Below are 19,465 nucleotides of genomic sequence, written 5' to 3'. Positions count from 1 at the left end.
AACTGTCACGGTCATTATGCATGTCCACCACACACTAGAACTTTATGCGATATCCTATCCTCAAACTGTTAGACGTGCTGGTCATTTACTTGCCATTGCAGTATTTATCTTATGTTTTACTCTTAGTACTTCTTTGCTATCATGAAAAATTTTCTTAATTAAATTGCTTTGAAGCATTTAATTTTTAATTAATTAGTATTTAATTTTCTGAATATTGTTTAATTTTAATTTTTGTTCTAAGATTTATACCATATCTTTGACTTACAATTTATTTAAAAGACATTGTATGATATCTTTTCCTAGTATTAAGAAACTTTAAAAAGTATATTTCCATTTTCTGTTGACTTTATAGTACTTCTTCTCTCTCTTTTATACACATATATATGGAAAAAATATGTGTATAACCCAACATAAGATTGGTACTCTTTCATAGAAATCTGCAATAACCTTTAAATAAGGGTTCATCTAATATATCTTTTCTATAGTCCTGCATAGCTATCGTATTGAGAGCTCTTTATTGTTCATCCAGGAGCATACTGCAACTTCTCTTGCCTTTTGAATTATGCTCTTTGTTATTTATTATATGCTATTTCTGGAGGTATTAAAATATTTCAAGTTTGTATAACTAGAAAATCTTACTTTTAGTTTTCAAAGGTATGTTTGCTAAGTAGAAAATTCAAAGAGAACAGATAAAAAAAAAATAAAACCAAGCGTTGCCCATGCGTTGGAGCCCTAGGTGCCAGCATTACTCTGGATAGATGGTCTTCTACCCTCTGGCTCCACTTTGGCTTCTCTGAACCCTTACTCATGGACTTTACTGTCTGCTGCCTCTCTGTTCTGTCTTTTACACTCATTGCTTTTACTCCTTCTCTTCCTTCACATGTTTATATTCTCCACACTTCTAGCCTAGTCTCTCACATCTCACTGTACACCAACTGCTATTGATCTCATCTTTATTTGCTGGTGATGCCCAAATCCATATACAAGCTCTAAACTCTTTCCTCAGCTTTGATCCAGAGGCCCAGCTGCCACTGAAATTGTTCTACTTGGTTGTTTCGTAGGACACAGAGGCAGCTCAAGCAGAACTGAATTTGCTGTCTTTCTCTGAGGCAGCAGCAATCCTCCTGAGGTTCCCACACCAATGAAAAGCAACACTTCTGTTGCCCTTCCTTTGTGCTTATCCCCAGATGTAGCCAATCACCAGACACTCACAGTTCTACCTCCTGCAGTTTCTAGACAGTGCTCGGTCCTCTCCACCCCAGCTTTCCCCCAGGGTAGGTCACTGCCACCTCTCATTCTGCTCCCTTTCCGTCATTTTCCACCTTCCAGACTGTGCACTTCTAAAACAGCAGCCTATTTTATTTATGCTCTCCTTTTTAACTCCTTTGCTTTTGGAAGAACCCCAACCCCTGCGGGTGGCTTTCCAAGCTGGGTGTGGTCTGATCCAGGCCAACCTCTCCTTGCCACCTCCCATTTAACTTCTCTGCACACTTTACTCAACTTCTTCCACTTCCTTGAGCCATCTCCTTTTCCTTCACACATGCTTTGCTCTTTGCTTAGAATGTTCATTCCTTTCTCCGTTGCTTGAATAAGTGAACAGCCCTTGACAGCAGATCAAGTGTTATTGTTTTGGAAAACATTTTCCAACACCCACAGAATACATGGAAAATAACTTCATTGAACTCTAGTACTTCCTACAAGCCAGGCCTCTCTTCATTGCTACCATTTCCTTGGTCTTTCCAGTAAACTCAAGCTCTGGAAAGTCAGGGACCTTGTACATCTTGCTCAATATTCTGGGCACTCAGTGGACAATTAGATAGTATTTCTGAATGAGTGAATAGATGTGTCTGAAATATGGAAACTAAGGTAAATCTGGGTGGAGATTACCACTGAAAATAGAACTCTTCCCATGAGTCTGGGTCTCATAGTCATGGGACTGAGAGTTTCATGCTTTATTCATTGAACAGATCACCACAGAAATCAGCATGGTGTGTGGTATTCTTTCCTTCCTTTGGAGAAAATTGTACGATGATTTCTCTAGAGCTAGTGTTTTTCATTCTTTAAAAAAAAAACACTACCTAGTAATAATTGACTAACTAGAAGGTCTTAATTAAGTCTCAATGCAGAATGATATAGGCCAATTAAGTAATGCTCTGCCAATTAAGTAATGTGTGGAAAATAGCATCAAAGGTAATTATTTAGTGTGTCTGAGACTGAGTTAAAATGAGGTATCCAGTACCTTCCTTTTCTGCTCCTGTTAGCCTCACTGGAACCTCAGCTATCTCAGTTGGCTCTCTAGATAATTTAGTTATCTAAACGCTGCAGATCGGATGCATTCTAAACTCTCTCTTTCCAACTGACCAGGCACTACTGGCCACAAGCATTACCTGCCACTGAAGAGCTTGATGGGCCTCTTCGGAGAAGGAATGATGAATCTCAGCTCCCCAGCTTTCAAGGCCACACGGGCCTCCAGGCCCAACTCATGGAAGAAGTTGGTGTTCATTTGGACCCCACTCCGTGCAAAGTCTGGCATGATGATGCCCATATTAGTCACAAACTCCACGGACACCGACGGCTTCATCACCAGATCAGCTTGCATCTGTAGGTCAGAAAAGAGCCACCTTAGTTTTGTTATATACTTTAGTCTTTGGCTGTCAGATCAACTGTGCTTTCCCATCTGGCAATAAATATCTCTGGGTCACTCACATCTCAGGAAACATTACTGCAATTTATTTGGAGGAAGAAAAGTCAAATTCTCATTTCTCCAGAGCTAGACTCACAGGACTCAGAAGCACCTCAGTCAGCTTGAAGCATAACCAGACAGAAAGATGATCACAATGAGCATTTGTTGTGAGATCCTCTGAGGTCTTGTTTTATTGCTATGCCCACATGAAGCTGAAGAACCGGCGCATGCTGGTGGAAAGCTAAACTTTTTCATAAAAGTTAGTGACAGGCTACAGCGATGATACACTTCATCTGGAACTAGAAGCCCATCTAAAAAATGTGCACAAGACGTTCACCCTAGAGAACAACAATCATCGATTTGTTTGCATTTGATGCAAACAGTGTCTTACGTTGGCCATTTCCAGTTTCACTCCAGCTTTGGTCCCTGGGGTGATGACTCCAGATGACGATACTTGCAACTGTAACCCCATTCCAGTGGGGAGCTCAAAGGTGTTGTCCATGAAGATGTAGTGAAGAAACAAGTCGTTCTTTGAGCCTTCCCTAATGGCCTCTCCAATCTGCAGATCCAACAGGGGAGGTCAACTTAAAAGAAGCCTTGTATAAGGGAGTTTCATTAATAAAACCTCTCAAACATCAGCTAATGACTTGTCTTTATTGAGAAAGGGAAGAACTAGGCTATTTCAGTTATCTGAATGGTTTGAAAAATCAGTTAACTATTGCTGATTTCAGTGCATTGAGATACAAGCAATCACCCTGGATTGAATACAGTAATGTCATTTTTTTTTTTTTTTTTTTTTTTGGTGGAACCAGGAATTGATCTCAGGCCCTCGCGCTTGCCAGGGAAGCACTTATTCCTCTGAGCCATCTCCCCGGCTCCGATAATGCCATTTTCAACTAGTGACTCAGAAGGCACTTAGGAATACTGTCAGGCCTCAGAGCTTTTTGAAATTTAAGTATCATGTATGGCATGGCTGAATGTTGTTTTTGTTGAGTGCAAATATAAATGAGAGTTTACTTGAAGTATATTATTTTATGGTAAATTCAATTTTTGAAACCAAGAACTACTGAAATGATGTACATAATAATATGTATTGGTTGCTATTTTTTATAACATTTCCATAAAATAACATGAGGATTGTTTTCTCCAAGCCAACATGATTATTTATCTATCATAGGGAGTATATTTGCATATTTCTCCTTTGTTAGTAGTAGTAGTAATAATAATAATAATAATATCAAAACAAATATTTCAGCAGTAGGTTAAAGTTTGCCAAATACTTTCCTTCATAGTCATAATTTCATTTCAACATTAAAAGGAGCCTTCTTCTTCATCAGAGGCAGAGGATGCAAATACTTCACATCATTCCCTAGGTCAGACTATAAAGTTCTTAAAAAGTAAAGCTAGCATTATGAATAGCTTCATGTCTTGTGAATCAAGATACAAATCTGTGTCTTTGAAGGGCTACAAGTACCTTTTCTGACCAGGTGACCAGGATCTTAAAAGAGTCTGGGAGATCTAAGAAGTGCACCAGCTAACCTCCGGACCCACTGACGGGCTTGTTCACTCACCATCTGTGGGATTCCTTGCAGGGTGCGTGCACCGCTCAGCAGCAGCCTTCCCAGGAGCTGGAGGTCTTGTAGCTTGAGAAAGCCAAGCTCTCTGCCCAGGATGCGGAGATAGGCTCTAGCTTCTGGGATGTCTCTTGATTTCAAGTCTTTAATCAGCTTGTTGACAATGGGCATGATTCCATTTACCATGTCCTGGGATTTGAGTAATGAAATGTCTGATGAGATGTTGGTTCTAACACGTTTAGATTTCTGAGGTGGGGTCTGTCTACTGCAGCTATGGTGGGCATAATAAGCACATATGCTGAAGGTGGAGGTGCAGAGCAGACAAAGAAATCAGGCTTCCTTCCACCTTTTACTGAAAGATTATGTCTTAGTGGAGATGAAAGAAACCTGACATTTTATCAGGGACAATGGTGCTTTCAAAGTTGTCCTGAATGTGGAAAAAAAAAAAGTAGGAATAGTAAGGGGAAACCCTGTCCTCCAGGATGCCTGGATCTCTAGTGCTCCTTAAGATTAGAGACATTTTCACTCCATCCTCTACTTAGCCTTCTCTCCTTTAGTAAGGGGTTTCTTGAGAAAATGTTGCTACAGTCACAAGTTGAGAAAAAACCTGATTCCGGACCTGTTTTCATTGGAAACATGAAGAACCGCATAGACTGATGCCATTGGATTGAAAAAGAAAAGAGAGCAATTGACACAAGACAGATCAAAGAGCCTCAGCTTCAAGTGGAGATCAGTAAATCAGAAGAGAGGTGAGACCACTAATGAGCACCCAACAGCAAGTTACTGTAATGCTTCTCAACTTTGGAGGTGGATATGAGTCCCTGGGAATCTTACCAAAATGCTGGTTGTGATTTGGTAGGTCCAGAGTGGGTCTGGTGCACACATTGCTAAGAAGCTGTCATGTAGAGCTGATCACCAGACCACACTTTGGGTATAAAAAAATTAAGGGATAAAAAGGTTCATCTAGTCTGTATTCATTAAGGGAGGTCCCATTGCTAGATTCACAGTGGATCTAGGGTCATTAGCTAGTACATTGATGTAAGTGAGAGCTCGAAAAAAACGTTGCCAATGATGAAAATACTAACTTAGAGTCATAGTAGTTGCTTGTTGAAAAATCAGTACTTGTGTTGGGCAATCTGCCTAGTATTTTATACATTATCCAAACTAGTCTTTAACCTTGTAAGGTATGGTTTATTACTAGTACTTGGGGACTCAGGAACAGAAACACATAGCAAGAAGCTTGTCCAAGGGCATATAGCTTGAAGACAATGGTGTTAGAATCCAAAGCCATCCCCTAGACCTCACACTCACTCATGTCTCTAAAGTGCCTCCAGCAAATCTGGGTCCTGGGCACAGTGAGTTTCTGGGAGGCCATTGCCTGCAGAGAATCTTAACTCTCATGCCCACTGGACAACTTTATATATTGCTACAGTATCATTTCAGGTAGGTTATACTTTGATGACTTCTAGGCATAGAAAAAAATACTTTTATATGGGGACCTTCAGCTTTCCTGAGAAGAAACTTAACTAGTACATACCTGCTCATGTTTGTCATCCTTGGTGTAGCCAAAGTGGTCCACCAAGACCTTGGAGACTTGCTCAGGAACTTGACCATTGACCCAATACAAAGCTTTGCTGACACTATCTGGGAAAAAACCTTGCTTCCCAAAAAGAGCTTCCAGTGTTGGTTCAAAGCCTTTTCCTTCTAAGCCAATCTGAGAAGGAAAATCAGGCAAGAATAAGCCATTGGAATTTTGGTTTTACATCAATTTCACAGTTCCATCTTCACATTCATTTAATTAAGCATTTGGTGAATGCTACAGAGAGGAGCTGAGCCTAGCACTTCACAGAAGTTGTCTATTTAAATTTCACCTTGGTTTGTTTTTCAGGAGAGGCAGGCAGGAATCAGAGACTACAAATAAACCAAGATTCAGAATCAAGGGTGGATTTGGAGTTCCAAGTAGATATCATTGGGTAGCTCATGTGCTTCCTTAGATCTGTTGTTAAGGGCCTCTCTGAGCCATCTACAATTCTTTATTATAAGGAGTCATGCTTCATATGACCCCTAGTGGAGAAAGGGGAAGGAAGGAAAGAAGACCTCGAAGTATGGCAGGAACTGCCTGATTATTGTTGCTGTTCTCCAGGTTGGCTACTGCCTCTCTCGATTTTTTTTTCCTTTTAGATGGGGGTCTCTCTATGTGGCTCAGGCTTGTCTTGAACTCCTATATGCTCTGCCTCAGCCTCCTAAGTCATGAAACTACAGTCACATGCTGCCATACTGGTACTTACTTGACTATTTACAGTGTACGGAATGGACAAGAGAGCTTGATACTCTTTAGTCTCACACATACCTCAAAGAGGTCAGCTGCAGCAAATCCAAAGACAGTCAGGGTTGTCTTCAGCATGGTCTCTTTAGGAAGATAATTATTTGAATCAAATATAAGATTCCCTTCAATTTTGGCTGAGACTGGGTCAAGTGAAGGAAGAGAAATAGATTTGGAAAAGTGATAGTTCCGGGAAAATTTTCTGAAGTCCATGATTGTTGGAAGTTGAGAATCCTTCAGAGCTTCTTTCACTAAGGCTTTTAGGCTAGATGAAAAGAGGAATATTTTTTAAGCCAATGTAGAGTGTAACTTATTCATTGACTCTGATATTCCAAATAAATATAGATTTCCAATCACTAGTAAAGTATGTGGGATTCATTTGACCCCAAGACTGTGCTTCAAAGTCTGCTTTACACACAAAAGTCTTTAGAAGAACACCCAGTTCCTCAGGCAGTGCCTGCACCAGAATGGACACTTGTACATTCCATCCCAGGGCCCTCAACAGCAGATGGGGGAATTAGGCTTACTTACTCTCCAATATATAGTTCTTCTGAGTTCAAGATGTTGGCAATGTGAGAAGCCACAAAGTTCTTCACTTGTTCATTCTCCTCTTGTGGGAGAAGTTGGATGATTTTGCTAATATCTGGCTGGGAAGGCGTCCTCATCAGCATGAGGTAGGCAGCGAGTCGCTTCTCCACTGGAGAGGTGCTGTCGACAAAAGTCTCAAGAAGGAGCTGCTGGACCTAGAGCCAAAAGAACAGCCTGTGGTCACTGTCTTTCAGCCAGGACCTAGAATGTGCTTGGCTCATTAGCTCTTTCTTATGCACAGGTCTAATTTCTCCCTAAGAACTCTTCAACTTCTGGTTATAAATTAGTATTTCCTTGAGCAACCAACTCAACATTGTTTTTCGAGAAGAATTCCATTGACTTGCACCCAATACACAAACTATGGCCATGTTGTGTCACTAAGTGAAGATAAAGTGCTTTTAACAAATTATTTTGTGTGAGGTAGGAGCTAATAAATAAGGTAGCTTCTTTCTAAGGCTCTGGGGACTTGGGCATCTGAGATAGGATTAGTTTCATTCTTTTAGTTTTGTGAGACTAGGGAAAAATCAAGCATGTTTTCTCAAATGATAGTGATGGTTAGTGTGGTGGCAAAAATCTCATTCTGCATGGCGGGCAGCAGCAGGGTTGAAGATGTCTCTTATGCCCATACAGCACTAAGCAGTCAGGTAATGGACTTGTTCAAATTAGTCGACCAAAGTCAGTGAGATGGTGAGCTTTAGGATCTTAGTGCCCTCATACTTTCCCAAGCCTTGTTAATCAGCTTAAAGGTATATTTCTACACCTCTTGATAATTTACCTCATCTCCAAGTTCCATCTTTCTCAGGGCCTGGATAGCAGCTTTCTGAATTAGAACTGATGGCTTTGGGCTTCTGATGCATTCCAGGACTACAGACTTGATCATTGGTGTGATGCTTTCTAAGGTTCTACCCATATTTCCAATGACCTGCATTGAGGAGAAGAAACAGAGTACATTACAACAAAGGAGAAATAAGAGGTGTCCAGAAGGAACATCTCAAATGATGTGCATTATACAAAAGACCAAAGGTACCCTCAGAATCAAGTAAGTGTGATCCTCATCCCCAGAACACTCGTTGCGGATCTGCTCTTGGAGGTAATTAGCGATGTCCTGCAGGTCCTCGGTCATTGTATGGGCTGTCTCAAAATAGCTACAGAATAAGAGAGGAGTATTAGCACTTACATGCATACTTACACTTCTCTTAAAATTCAAATGGGTTTGCTAGTTCCTTTTCTTTCTTTCTTCTTATTTATTGGGTATAGGGTCTCACTATGCAATTCAGACTCATAGTGATCCTCCTGTCTCAGCTTCCCCAGCAGTGGGACTGCAGGCATATACCACCACACCTGCCTTTGGGGATAGCATGGTGCACTGGGCCTTGGGGCTGGCACAGTATGTGGTACAGGTGATCAAATCCAGGTCTTTGCACTTGCCAGGCAGGTGCTTAGACAGCTGAGCTATCTCTCCAGCCCAGATTTGCTAATTTTTTAGTTCACATTTTTTCTCTCAAAATGACCAGCTGAGAAACAAAACGGCAACCAGCAAGGGTTGAAGTGTTAAAACAGAAATGTGTCCTTTCCCTCTGGTTCCAGGAGGAGCAGTAGTGTGGAGACTCACTTGTTGACCACGTGGCTCAGTGCATACAGGGTGGCCCGGCTCTGCTGCTCCCTGGCTATGTTGAAGATCTCGCGTAGCCTCTGCACTGAGGGGTCTGGGATCAGGGCCACCAAATAGGTTACAACGTCTATCAGAAGGGGGTTGGCTTTCTCGCTTTTCAGCCACTGGAGGACATGGGTGTAACACTGGGGCTGTCCACACTGAACCAAGGCTTGTAAAGTGATGGGGCTGAGAAGAGACACACAGAGAGAAAGAGAGAGCATCTTTGAGCACATGAGATACCTTTGACCCAAAGGTGCCTGCTTCCACGAGTGCCTTCTTGTCCCCTTTTCTCTGTCCAGACTAACTAGCTTTCAAAATGAAATTCAGAGACTAAGGATCATGATGTTTTTCCTAGGAGAATTTCCACCTAGGGAAGGAACCCTGGACCTGAAGCTGGAGAAGGATTTGTCATCATCCTTGGGTCAAGACATATCTGGCCCAAACTGGCATGGTCCCTTCCTAACCTTGACCCTTCTGTGACTTTCACTGTGTTTAGATCTAGCACCTTGAAGTGCAAATGAATGGAACTATTTTGTTTGCTTGAATTCTTTCTCCACTAGCCTGTAGGCTTCCAGTTCAGGCCTCTTTGCCTCTCAAGTTTTCCAGGCTATGCACAGTAGAACTAGGAATCAGAACATGCCTGTCAGATGTGGGAGATTCTTCCCTCCAATTTTGACATTCAGACACATGCTTGCCTGGAATGCAGTGTGTGTGTGTGTGTGTGTGTGTGTGTGTGTGTGTGTGTTTGTGTGTGTGTGTGTGTGTGTATGTATGTACTCATTATGTCTATGGATCACTAAGCATATCAGCCCCTATTTGTCTACCCAGAAGATGTTAGCTAATAATTCATCAATGGATTGACTGGATTGATATTTAAATGGTCCTTGAGGCTGTCTGGCCACAGTTCAAAGGTTCTGCTGGCTTCTTTGGGACATCTCAGAGACAGCTGCAGCCGTCGAACTCCTACCTGGATACCTCGATCAGCTGTGGCAGGAGAGATGTGACTGCCTCGCTGCTGAGACCTCTCAGGTTGGTGACCAGCTTGCTGAAGAGATTGGCTCTCTGGGCATTCTGCTCAGAGACAGACAGTTTTTTCAGTTCCTGGAGGGTCTTCAAAACAGCCTCAGCCTGCTTTGGCAGTGACATGGATTTGGTGTTCTCGAAGGCCAACCCCACCTTCTGGGAGCCTGGAGGAAGCAAAGTGTCAAAGGAATTCTGAAGGAGGTCGGGAGGCACCAGCAGTGGAGAAAAGAGAAGAAACCAACTATACTCAGAATTTGGCTTTTTAAAAATGACTCATCATAGTATCCCTGAGGGTTGGCATCATTCTCCAAGAAAAGGGATCCAAGACCCAGAGATAAGCAGTGTACTTTGAAAGTTGTCACCCACAAACTCTCTGGGCCCATGAGGCAAGGCTGGGATTGAGTGGAGGTTCGTCTGAACCTGTATCAGATTCCCCTCTGCTGGAAAATCTGTGAGGAGGCTCTGCTGTCAGCATGGCCACAGCAAGGCTGGACTTCATGGTCCTCGCCCATCGGTTCTTCTGACTGAACCTACTGGCAGCTTGCCAGGCAGGTGACCCCTCTGCAGCCTCATTACTCTGCTCTGACCTGTGCCAGGGAGAAGGATGGGGGCCTCATTAAGGGGAGGCAGTGAGAAGTCCCAAATTCCATCAGACTGGCTCACTCTGAGCCCCTGAGACATTGGGCCCTGGGCCACAGCATAAAGTTCCTCTGTGTCGTTTCCTCTGGGCTTCTGCTGCTTGATGCTACAGAGAGTGCAATGAAGTCAGGACCATGAAATTTTGACAGAATTAAATGCAATATAATTTTGGGTAAAGATCACTCGAGTCCCTTTTACCTCTGAAGATCAGTTCTTGGAATTATTACTGGCCTGTTCCCCAGGGTGCTTCCCCACCCCCAAACCTCATCTGGGAGGGCCTTGAAGCTTGTCACAGTTTATATGAGGTTGCCAGTTTTACCAAAAGTGCCATAGTAGACTTAGGGTTCCAATAGATTTTTTAAACTGTGAAAACCTATGTAGCATTGGAAACTTCTCCCTGTGACATGGGAAAATAAATGCATCTTCTCACTGGTAGTAGCTCTGTGGCTATGACACCATGGTCATAGCTGACTTCACTCATTGGTCAGCAGGCGTTTGACAGTGCCCAGCCAAGAGCTGAGCCTGACTGGTGCTGCAGAAGCACATTTCTCTGGGCCTTCCCGGACGTAAAGTCTTACCTTCGCCAAAGAAGCGGCTGTTGATCTTAGGTGTGTCTTCAAGTTTCAAAGTCTGTGTAACCTGGGTCATCATTCCGTACTTATTCCTGGGAACAGAAGAAACCCACCTGTCATGGGTAGCAAGATCCCCAGAACATACCATTCTGTTCCATAACCATTGTTAAATTCCTATCACTTTATTTAGTGAAATTGTGTCATTTCAATTTGTTTTTTTTTGCTGTTTTTCATTCTCTTTAAAAAATAAAAATAAGTAAATAATGTTTCCTGTCTTTACTCTGCCCACAACATGGTCACTTCTCAAAGAACAATTAAATCTAGCCACACTCAATCTCTTGAGGATAGCTGTTAACCCCAGTCAGGACACACTTCATGCCCCACATCAGTCTAGAATGACGGGAGGGTTGAGAGGAACGAACACTGTCTCCCACAGCACAATGGCAAAAAGATGGCAGTTACCAAGTACATATTGGTTCAACATCAGTTTTCAAAGTGAATTTGACTTAGGAAATCAATAGTCGAAATCCTCCCAGAAACTGTTTCTGACCAGGGTACCTGGGATGCTCCCCTGCTTTTCTGGATCTATAGCCCTTAATGTGGGAGTCTGAGCTATCTTCTGTTGGTCTCAAATTGTGTCACATGCCTAAGGCTTTTCTGCCCAGTCACCTGATAGCTTAAGAAGGGGGACACAGAATTGATCTGCTTTGTAACCCTCCCAAGCTCCCTCCCAGGCACAGCTGGGCCAGAGACAGCACCCTGGAGCAGTGCTGGCCCAGATCAAGCATGAAATGGTGGGCTAGTGGAGCAGCAGGCAGCCTACTTATAGGAGAAGGGCAGGAACAGGTGCTGCTCCTTGCAGATGGCTTCTGACACGTGCTTCCTCTTGGAGTCCAGGCTGTACTGGCAGGACTGGCTGCTGCTGATCAGAGTAGACAAGGGGCGGACCTATGAGTGGTGGGGGAGAAGCATCTTGATGAGACCTGGTGAGGCTTGGGCCTGAGTCTTCTGTCACAGGTGTTTGCCTTCAAGGTAGAAGGGAAGGGCAAACCCGCGCTGCTGGCTGCACTCAGTAAAAGCAAGAGAAGGGGACTCTTGACACTTACATAAGGGAACAAAACAAGTGAGCATATTCAACTGCAGACTCTTTCAGGACATAATTTATACACCTCATGTCCTGCATTTACCTGCTTACCCCCTCCGCCCCCCATGACTTTGCCAAATAAACATGTGAATAATGCTTTCTCCTGGGTCAGGCAACCTGTGATCATGTTCTAGAAGGTGTTGCCAGGGGCTAAGCATGCTCAGGTATTACGGTGCCACATGACATTAGGTAATAGCAGAGAAGGTTATTACTGACAGAGAGGCTGGGGCAGGAAACCAAAGGCCTGGTTTTGGTTAAGGTCATACTTGGGAAGAAGGCCATGAATTTGGAACATTCTAAGCTATGTCATTTCATGGGATGAGAGAGAGGAGAGAACAGAGGTCTTGGGACTTCTTCAGGGGCCAGATGCTTGGGACTGCCAGCCTTCTGACAGGAAGAACAGCAGGTGGCTTTCTCTTCTCAGGGATGGACAGTTAAGTGATGGCAGATACTTTGGTGCTATGACAGAAAGACAACAAGGAAGACTGCTGTGGGCTGGCAGCTGGGAACCTGACTGCAGGCCTGGCATAAGTAATAATTAGTCATGTGCCTTGGTACTCCTTCCTGCCTCTGGTCAGGCACCTTCCCTGTAGTCTATGTAAGTCACAAGCTGGGCGGGCACTTCTTGGAGTCCTTATTTACTGCTAGACAGACCATTGCAGAATTTTTGCAATGAGGCAGCAGCTGTATGCATAGCAGTGTGTGTGAGACTCACCAGGCCTCTGACAAGGGCCAGGGGGCTGGCTCCTATGCTGACAGGCTGGAAGCCAGAACACTGCTGCAGATTTCTTTCCGTGGACATCTCTGTGGCCACATTCCCCTTCCTTGTCTTCACCGTCACTTGTGTGGAGCAGTTTCCATACACGGTATCCTGTGGGAGCCGAAGATAAAGTCAGGCACTTCCGATGTGAGAAAACACCATGAGATTCTGGAGAGAGGCTGCAAAGAAAGGCTGAGAGCCTCAGCAAGGGATGTGAACACACGAGGGCGTTGTTGCCTGCAGGCAGAGGTGGCCTTGCAGGGGTCTGACCAGCCACAGCCCAGCCCTATCTCCAAGCCCCACGCAGGGCAGAGCTCTGAACATAGTAAGGGCTCCACAGTGCCCACAGGACCGAGGTCAACTGAATTCTCTTCACAGCTGCACCAAAAATCTTTAAAGAGGCCAGCAACTTTTAACCTTTTTTTGGAATGTAATCTACACTCTGGCTTTACCGGGCTATAATTTATGCATAGGAGAGAAAAAAAATCAAGCAAAAGCAAATGGAACACTCAGGATTTCCCAGTAACTCCACTAAAATTAAACAAAGAACAAAATAAATGACAAATAACAGGAAGCAGGGACATAGGTCTTCTGCAAATGGGCAGGGACTGAGAGATAGAGGGAGGGGGGACAGGGGAGGGAGGAGGATGAAAACACTAAGATGTCCTACGTACACGTGCCAGCTCTCCACAAGGAAGGTAATCATTATACAGTAATGAAAAAAATTGTTTAATAAAAGGAAAAAAATTAGAGCTGACATGAAATTAGGTCACCCTCAGCCTGCTCAGGATGACCCGACAGTGAGCCCGGTGGCCACGAGCCGTTTGGGCACTGGTGTTGCTCCCCAGGGAGCCGAGCTACGGACCCTTTTCACACCCAGTGGCACTGGTGTGTGATCTCGGGAGAGGAGGCCAGAGGGTCGCTGGGGCCAGTTTTCTAAATTCTCACCAGAAACAATACTTGTGTGTCTTCCTCTGTCTCTGGGGGAACCAGGAGGGCAGAAACGATGCCCCTCTTGATGTTCAGGATGTGTGTAGGTTCCTCTGCCTCCGGGTAGAGGAAAACTTGCTTCCCTTCAGAAATGGCCAGCCTGAGCTCGTACCTGTGCCAGAGAGACAACGAGTCGTGGAGAGTGCTTGCCCCACTGTGGGCCTGCTGGGAGGAAGTGGGGGCTTGCCTGCTCCCTCTTACTGTCATCCTTTTAACAGTATTTTAAATAAATATAACTACACTCAATTTCAAAAGCATATGCATGTGGAGGTTGAGTTGGCCTTTCTTTCATTTCCCTTTCTGCTTTGCTCGGCTCATTCTTTCTCCCTGTTGCCCGCCCTCCAGCCTCTCCCCGCTTGCTGCCATTCAGATGCCACCGGTGGAGATCGCTCCTCTATTCCCATCTTCATGGGCTCTGGCAGAGACGTGTGTGGGTGCGAACACACATTCAAAGATTTTGTCAGTGTTTCTTTTATTAAAATGGCATTGTATTCTGTATAGTTTCTTCATCTTGCTTTTTTTTTATTGAAAAATTCTTTTAATGGTCATACTTGGGAAGAAGGCCATGAATTTGGAAAATTCTAAGCTATGTCATTTCATGGGATGAGAGAGAGAGGAGAGAACAGATTTTGTACAGGGTCTACAGGGTCTCACTGTACAGATCAGACTCCTAGTGATTCTCCTGTTTTCAACCTTCCAATCACTGGGATTACAGGTGCATGCCATGCCCAGTCTCAATTGCTGTCTCAGCGTGCCCCATGCACGGGGCCGGCACCGCACTCAGGAGATCAAACCTGGTCGCTGGGCCTGCCTAAGCAAGCACTTTAGTCTGCTAAGCTATCTGGCTGGTCTCTTCATCTTGTTTTTTTTTGTATTTAATTATACTCTATAAAAATCTTTTTTTTTCTATGAAAATCTTAAGTCATTTGCTATAGCTCTTTTTTAAAAGTTGTCACATTTCCTACCATGGAAAAATACAATTTATTCAACATTGCTTCATTTGACAGCATTTACTTTCTTTCTGGAATTTTATAAGCTGCCCAAACAAGACTGAAACAAACATCCTCATGTACCTGTCTTTATATACTGCTGCTTTAACTTCATGGGCTAGCATCCTGGAGGCTGGGACTGTTCTGCCAGAGACTCTAGTATTTTCAGTATGAGCAAATAGAGCCTAGTGGCTCTCAGTTCCTGCAGCTGAACACGGAATATGCTCTTGCCCTCTGGCAAGCCAAGCACACAAGCCATGGCTGTTCTAAGGTCTGCAGTCTCATGGGTGTAAGGTGCTAGTATCCTCTTGTGACATTAATTTGTGAGTGCATTTCCTGACTGCTCTTGGATCTGAGCTTCCTCTCCAACATTCATTAGACTTTCTCCCTTGCATACGGCTTCAGGCCTATTTCACCGAGAAAGGACTGGCCTCAAAATGGAAAGACACGCAGGGACAGAGGCTCTTGATGTGGCCCAAAGAACAGTCCCTATGCCTCCATGCAACTTAGAGCTTCCCAACCTTGAACTGGGGAGGGGAGGGGAGGGGCTGATATTGAAAATACTTAATGACTGGTGCAACACAAGCACCGACATGTCGGAGAGAGGCCCGCTGCGAGCAACCGCACTGGTTTCTCAGCAGAATGCCTCAGGCCAGGGCTGCCCATGTTCTACATTGCACAGCCCCTAAGCCCAGGAGTTGGCCCTGGCATGAGTACTGCCAGGAGCCACACTGAAGACCCAGTGTACCAGCTTCCTGTAAGTCTTTAATTGAAAAACACACTTGTTTAAACAGACTACCTCAGCTTTATTATCTCAATGAGTTTAAAAGCATGAGATATTTGAGAAGCACATTTAAGTGATAATGAAAAGAACTTAACTAGGGGAGTATAAATAACACTTCCTTCCTTTCAATACTAGGAAGTCTCTGCATTTTCCTGATCTGCTGTGAAAACAATATAAATGCTCAGACAGGAACACACTTTTGCACTTGGATGTGCATACCAGCGCCAACACAAGCAGCAACACACAGGCCCGCGCCTTACTTGGACATGGCATCTGAAAACTCCTCAGAGTTCTTGGTCTTCTTCAGCAGAGCCTTGCCTTCAGGATTGAAGCCATATACCTCTTTCAGGGTGCACTGGCTGGTCTTCAGGATGAAGCTGCAGAGCTGGGGAACCTCCAGCTCAACCTGAGGATGGTGGGGAGCAGCACACTGAGGTTCTTCATCAGCGACAGAGATGTCCCCACAGCCCAGGGCTCAATCTTTAATCAAGAACCTAGGGAAGGGCTGTTGGGAATTACGACTTGGTTCCCAACATCACAGGTGCTCCAAACATCCTGGGTCTCCAAGCATCATCCTAGGCCTTGTCCTAGTTTTGGTCATTTTCTCCTCCTGGTGTAACAACTTTCTTAAACTAAGATTCCTTAACTATCTCATCTAAGTGGAGAGGAACTTGTTAGGGATCAAATAATGAGACCCCAAAAATCTCCAGAACAGACCCTTTGGAACATGAAGAGTTGACACTGCATAAAGAATTTGGTGTGCTCAGCAGAGATGTAGCCTAGGAGAGAGAGAGAGTTAAGGGAGAAAAAGGAGAAGAAATGGCTGTCATTGTTGCCACAGCAAATGTTTCCTAATGCCCCCAAAACCTGTCTGAATCTACTACAGCCCATTCAGAGTTCTGCTTTCAGCGGGAGTTAAAAAAACAGACTGCTAGAGGTTCTTCAAAGAACTTTCAGCCATGAAGGAAATGTCCACATCTGTACAGTCTACTATGGCACCACACACCACGGGGAGCGAATGCCGCCTTATTTTACAGTAAGACAACAGCTATGGCCTCTATAGAAAAGGGGGCCACATCTCAGCGTCGCCTCCTCACACAACACCTTAACAATAGCCCTCAAATCTGCCCCATAGGTGTGTGGCCAGGAGCACCACTGGTCTCAGTAGGAAGGAAAGTTTTATTAAGAACAAACTATATATGTTTAAATTTTGTCTTTTTTTCTCATTCGTTTTAGCGATAAATTCTCTTTGACTTTGGTCACAAACACTGCATGCCACAGGGCTTTCCTGAGAAGCCCAGCTCCTCTCAATTTCAAATCTAGGTCGTATTCGACTAGAAGGCTAGACCAGGCCCTGAAGTTACATCTTAGAAGCTAATGAGAATATCAGCTGGGCTAGCAGGTTTTCTCAGGCAGGCCGCTTCTCAGCAGTGCGGCTGTCCTGCACGCTGAGGGATGGGTGGGCTACCTACCTGGGAGAGCCCGGCGGGGGCAGGACGGAGCTCCAGGCGCCTCCAGCCCCACCCTTCTTACCTTGCAGCTGATCTTAGTGGCGCTTCTAGAATCGGCCGTCCCGGGAACCCCACTGGAACTCTCTGCCTCGTAGTTATACATGTATTTCCGGAGGTGCTTGAATCGGGTTGCCTCTTCTGCAACAAGAAGTGAGTGAGCCACACAGGAGAAATAACTCTCCCAAAGAAGTCAGTTCTGAGCTGAGAGGGGAGGTGGCGTGATAATAAAAAAAATGGTAATTGGATTTAAATTATTTTTAAACGACTTTACATTACATTTAATTTTCCTTTATAGGTTAGCTTCTCCATTATGTTTTTGCTGAGACTGATGTTTAGTTAGTTAGCATTCCTTAACTATATCATCTGAAGCGCAGAGAGGAGGTTTTCAGGCCTTCGGTAATGGCACTCCCAAAACCCACTGAAGAAGCCCTTTGAAGATCTCGGGTTGACATTATTAGCAAGGGATAGTGCTCTTTCTAACATTTTCTCGGGTTTAAAATGCCATAATTCTATTTTGATTTTCTCCAGGGCAGCGTTCATTAAGCACTAAGGATATTTAGCTGATTTGAAAAACCCTAAGGAAGGAATTTCCGTAGGAGGATTCTACTCTGAGAGGAACTTTGTGGAGACAAAATATGAGGTCAGGAGCCCCATGTAGTGATGCCAGATGGCCACGAGATGGCAGTGCTGCTTCATCAGAGGCCCCTCTGGGCCTCCGGAGAACATTAGGTCCTCCAGCATCAATGGCAGCTCCTCTGACCCCTGGGGTCAGGTAAACACAGAGCTTCAGGGGTCTGGGTTTCCGACCAAAGGTTAAAGTCAGCATTTCCTCATCTGCACAAACTTTGAATCAATGATTAGTCACCAATAAACAGACCATTTTATCTGTAAAATGTCCACAGTCTAACACAGTGGACAGTCCTCTGTCCTCTCCCCAGGGCCAGTCTTTTGGAAAAGAGCAGTCAGGAAGGGCTGAGAGCCCTGGGTTGGGGAGGGCAGAGGCCTCGGCCCTGACTCTGGGATCCAGGCTGTATACACCAATCCAAGCCTTGCTACAGTGCCGCGAGAGAGCGGCCCTGGTGATCAGAAGGCCCAGCTGGGGCGCAGGCCGGGCCCCCCACATCCCCGGGAGGAATGCTTACTTGGACAGCTTGGGATGACATTTTCTGGCCCTTTGTCTTCTGTAAGAAAAAGAGAAAGGAAACGGCATCTTTCCATGTCCTCCACTGGGCACAGGGTTTGTGGGTCATGTTTTAGGGTGGGAAGCAGCTCCGGAGGACCCCCACCCACCCCAGCAGCCGCCAGTTCTGCCTGGCTGCTTGCAGATCCTGGGGACTCCGCGGCTCCCTCCCTCTGCCCAGGCCGATCCTGTCTGGTCTGGGTGGATCCCTCATCAGGCTACCCGTACTCACGGGCCTGGGCGCCGGCTTCCAGAAGCGGCAGAAGCAGCAGCAGCAGCCGCAGCGCGGGCCTCGGCGGGCCCATGCCGGCTGCGCGCGGTGAGGTCTTGTCCCCTAAGGGCTCCGCGGGTTCCCTGGGACTTACAGCAGGCTGGGATCCAGGAAGGTGCAGTGGGAATGCCCGGCCCGCACTAGCGCTCCATTTATAGGAGGCCCTGGCTTAAGGAGAGTTGCAAAGGTCCAAAGGGCAGGTCCCCAGCCTGTCCCCAGCCTATTTGCTTTTCCACACAAGCTTGACTCCAGGAGGGGCTCCTCTCAGACTCACTGTGACCCTGCCTGGCCTTGCCCACTGGGGTCTGGACAGTGGGCCGGGGCAGAAGCCTTATGGTCCGGGACTTTCCCTGACCTGGGTGTCTGCAAGAGATGACTGGACACAGGAAAAATGCCCACCTTCCACTCTGATCATGGAGGCCTTTGGAGCGCCAGGCCTGGCTTCCTGTTTGGGATGTTTTCTTACAGTGCTTTCCATTGTGGTGGACTTGGGGTTTGTGTGGATGGTCCCATGCTGACCACTACCTCTGGCTCTGGGGAGAGAAGAGAGAGCAAGGGGAAGTGGGGAGGGCTGGTAAGTGACTGACATGGCCCCTGTGGGATGGACAGCTGGCCTAATACCAGGTGCTGAAATCTTCAGAAGCCCAACCAAGGGTCCTATAGAAAGGAGCAGTCCCCAGGTCCTTGCAGGCAGGGCTTCCTAGAGTCTGAGGACAGGGATGTGGAAACCAGTGCTGGACCAGCGCAACCCCAGAACCTTCGAGCCAACCCTTTGCTCTT

The 19,465-nt window shown here is 45.4% G+C and overlaps 1 protein-coding gene across 1 annotated transcript in view; it reads right to left on the bottom strand.

Moving 5' to 3' along the window:
- The window catches only part of Apob (apolipoprotein B), a 44,674-nt gene extending 25,863 nt beyond the window's left edge, over positions 1-18,811 (bottom strand). The window contains exons 1-18 of the mRNA XM_023710934.1: positions 18,647-18,811; positions 18,377-18,415; positions 17,257-17,372; positions 15,984-16,129; positions 13,909-14,062; positions 12,916-13,071; positions 11,880-12,004; positions 11,063-11,148; positions 9,790-10,009; positions 8,781-9,008; positions 8,196-8,313; positions 7,944-8,090; positions 7,112-7,323; positions 6,608-6,845; positions 5,795-5,971; positions 4,255-4,446; positions 3,075-3,242; positions 2,388-2,599 (exon numbers count right to left, since the gene is read on the bottom strand). Coding sequence (XP_023566702.1) covers positions 2,388-2,599; positions 3,075-3,242; positions 4,255-4,446; positions 5,795-5,971; positions 6,608-6,845; positions 7,112-7,323; positions 7,944-8,090; positions 8,196-8,313; positions 8,781-9,008; positions 9,790-10,009; positions 11,063-11,148; positions 11,880-12,004; positions 12,916-13,071; positions 13,909-14,062; positions 15,984-16,129; positions 17,257-17,372; positions 18,377-18,415; positions 18,647-18,719 — 2,807 coding nt within the window. The 5' untranslated portion in view covers positions 18,720-18,811. The remainder of the gene's footprint in view (positions 1-2,387; positions 2,600-3,074; positions 3,243-4,254; positions 4,447-5,794; positions 5,972-6,607; positions 6,846-7,111; positions 7,324-7,943; positions 8,091-8,195; positions 8,314-8,780; positions 9,009-9,789; positions 10,010-11,062; positions 11,149-11,879; positions 12,005-12,915; positions 13,072-13,908; positions 14,063-15,983; positions 16,130-17,256; positions 17,373-18,376; positions 18,416-18,646) is intronic.
- Positions 18,812-19,465: the final 654 nt, after the last annotated feature.

The sequence above is a fragment of the Octodon degus genome, unplaced genomic scaffold, assembly GCF_000260255.1.
Source record: "Octodon degus isolate 3935 unplaced genomic scaffold, OctDeg1.0 scaffold00019, whole genome shotgun sequence".
In the NCBI taxonomy this organism is placed as follows: Eukaryota; Metazoa; Chordata; class Mammalia; order Rodentia; family Octodontidae; genus Octodon; species Octodon degus.
Note: the sequence above shows the minus strand (reverse complement) of the source record. Positions and strands in the feature narration are given on the sequence as shown.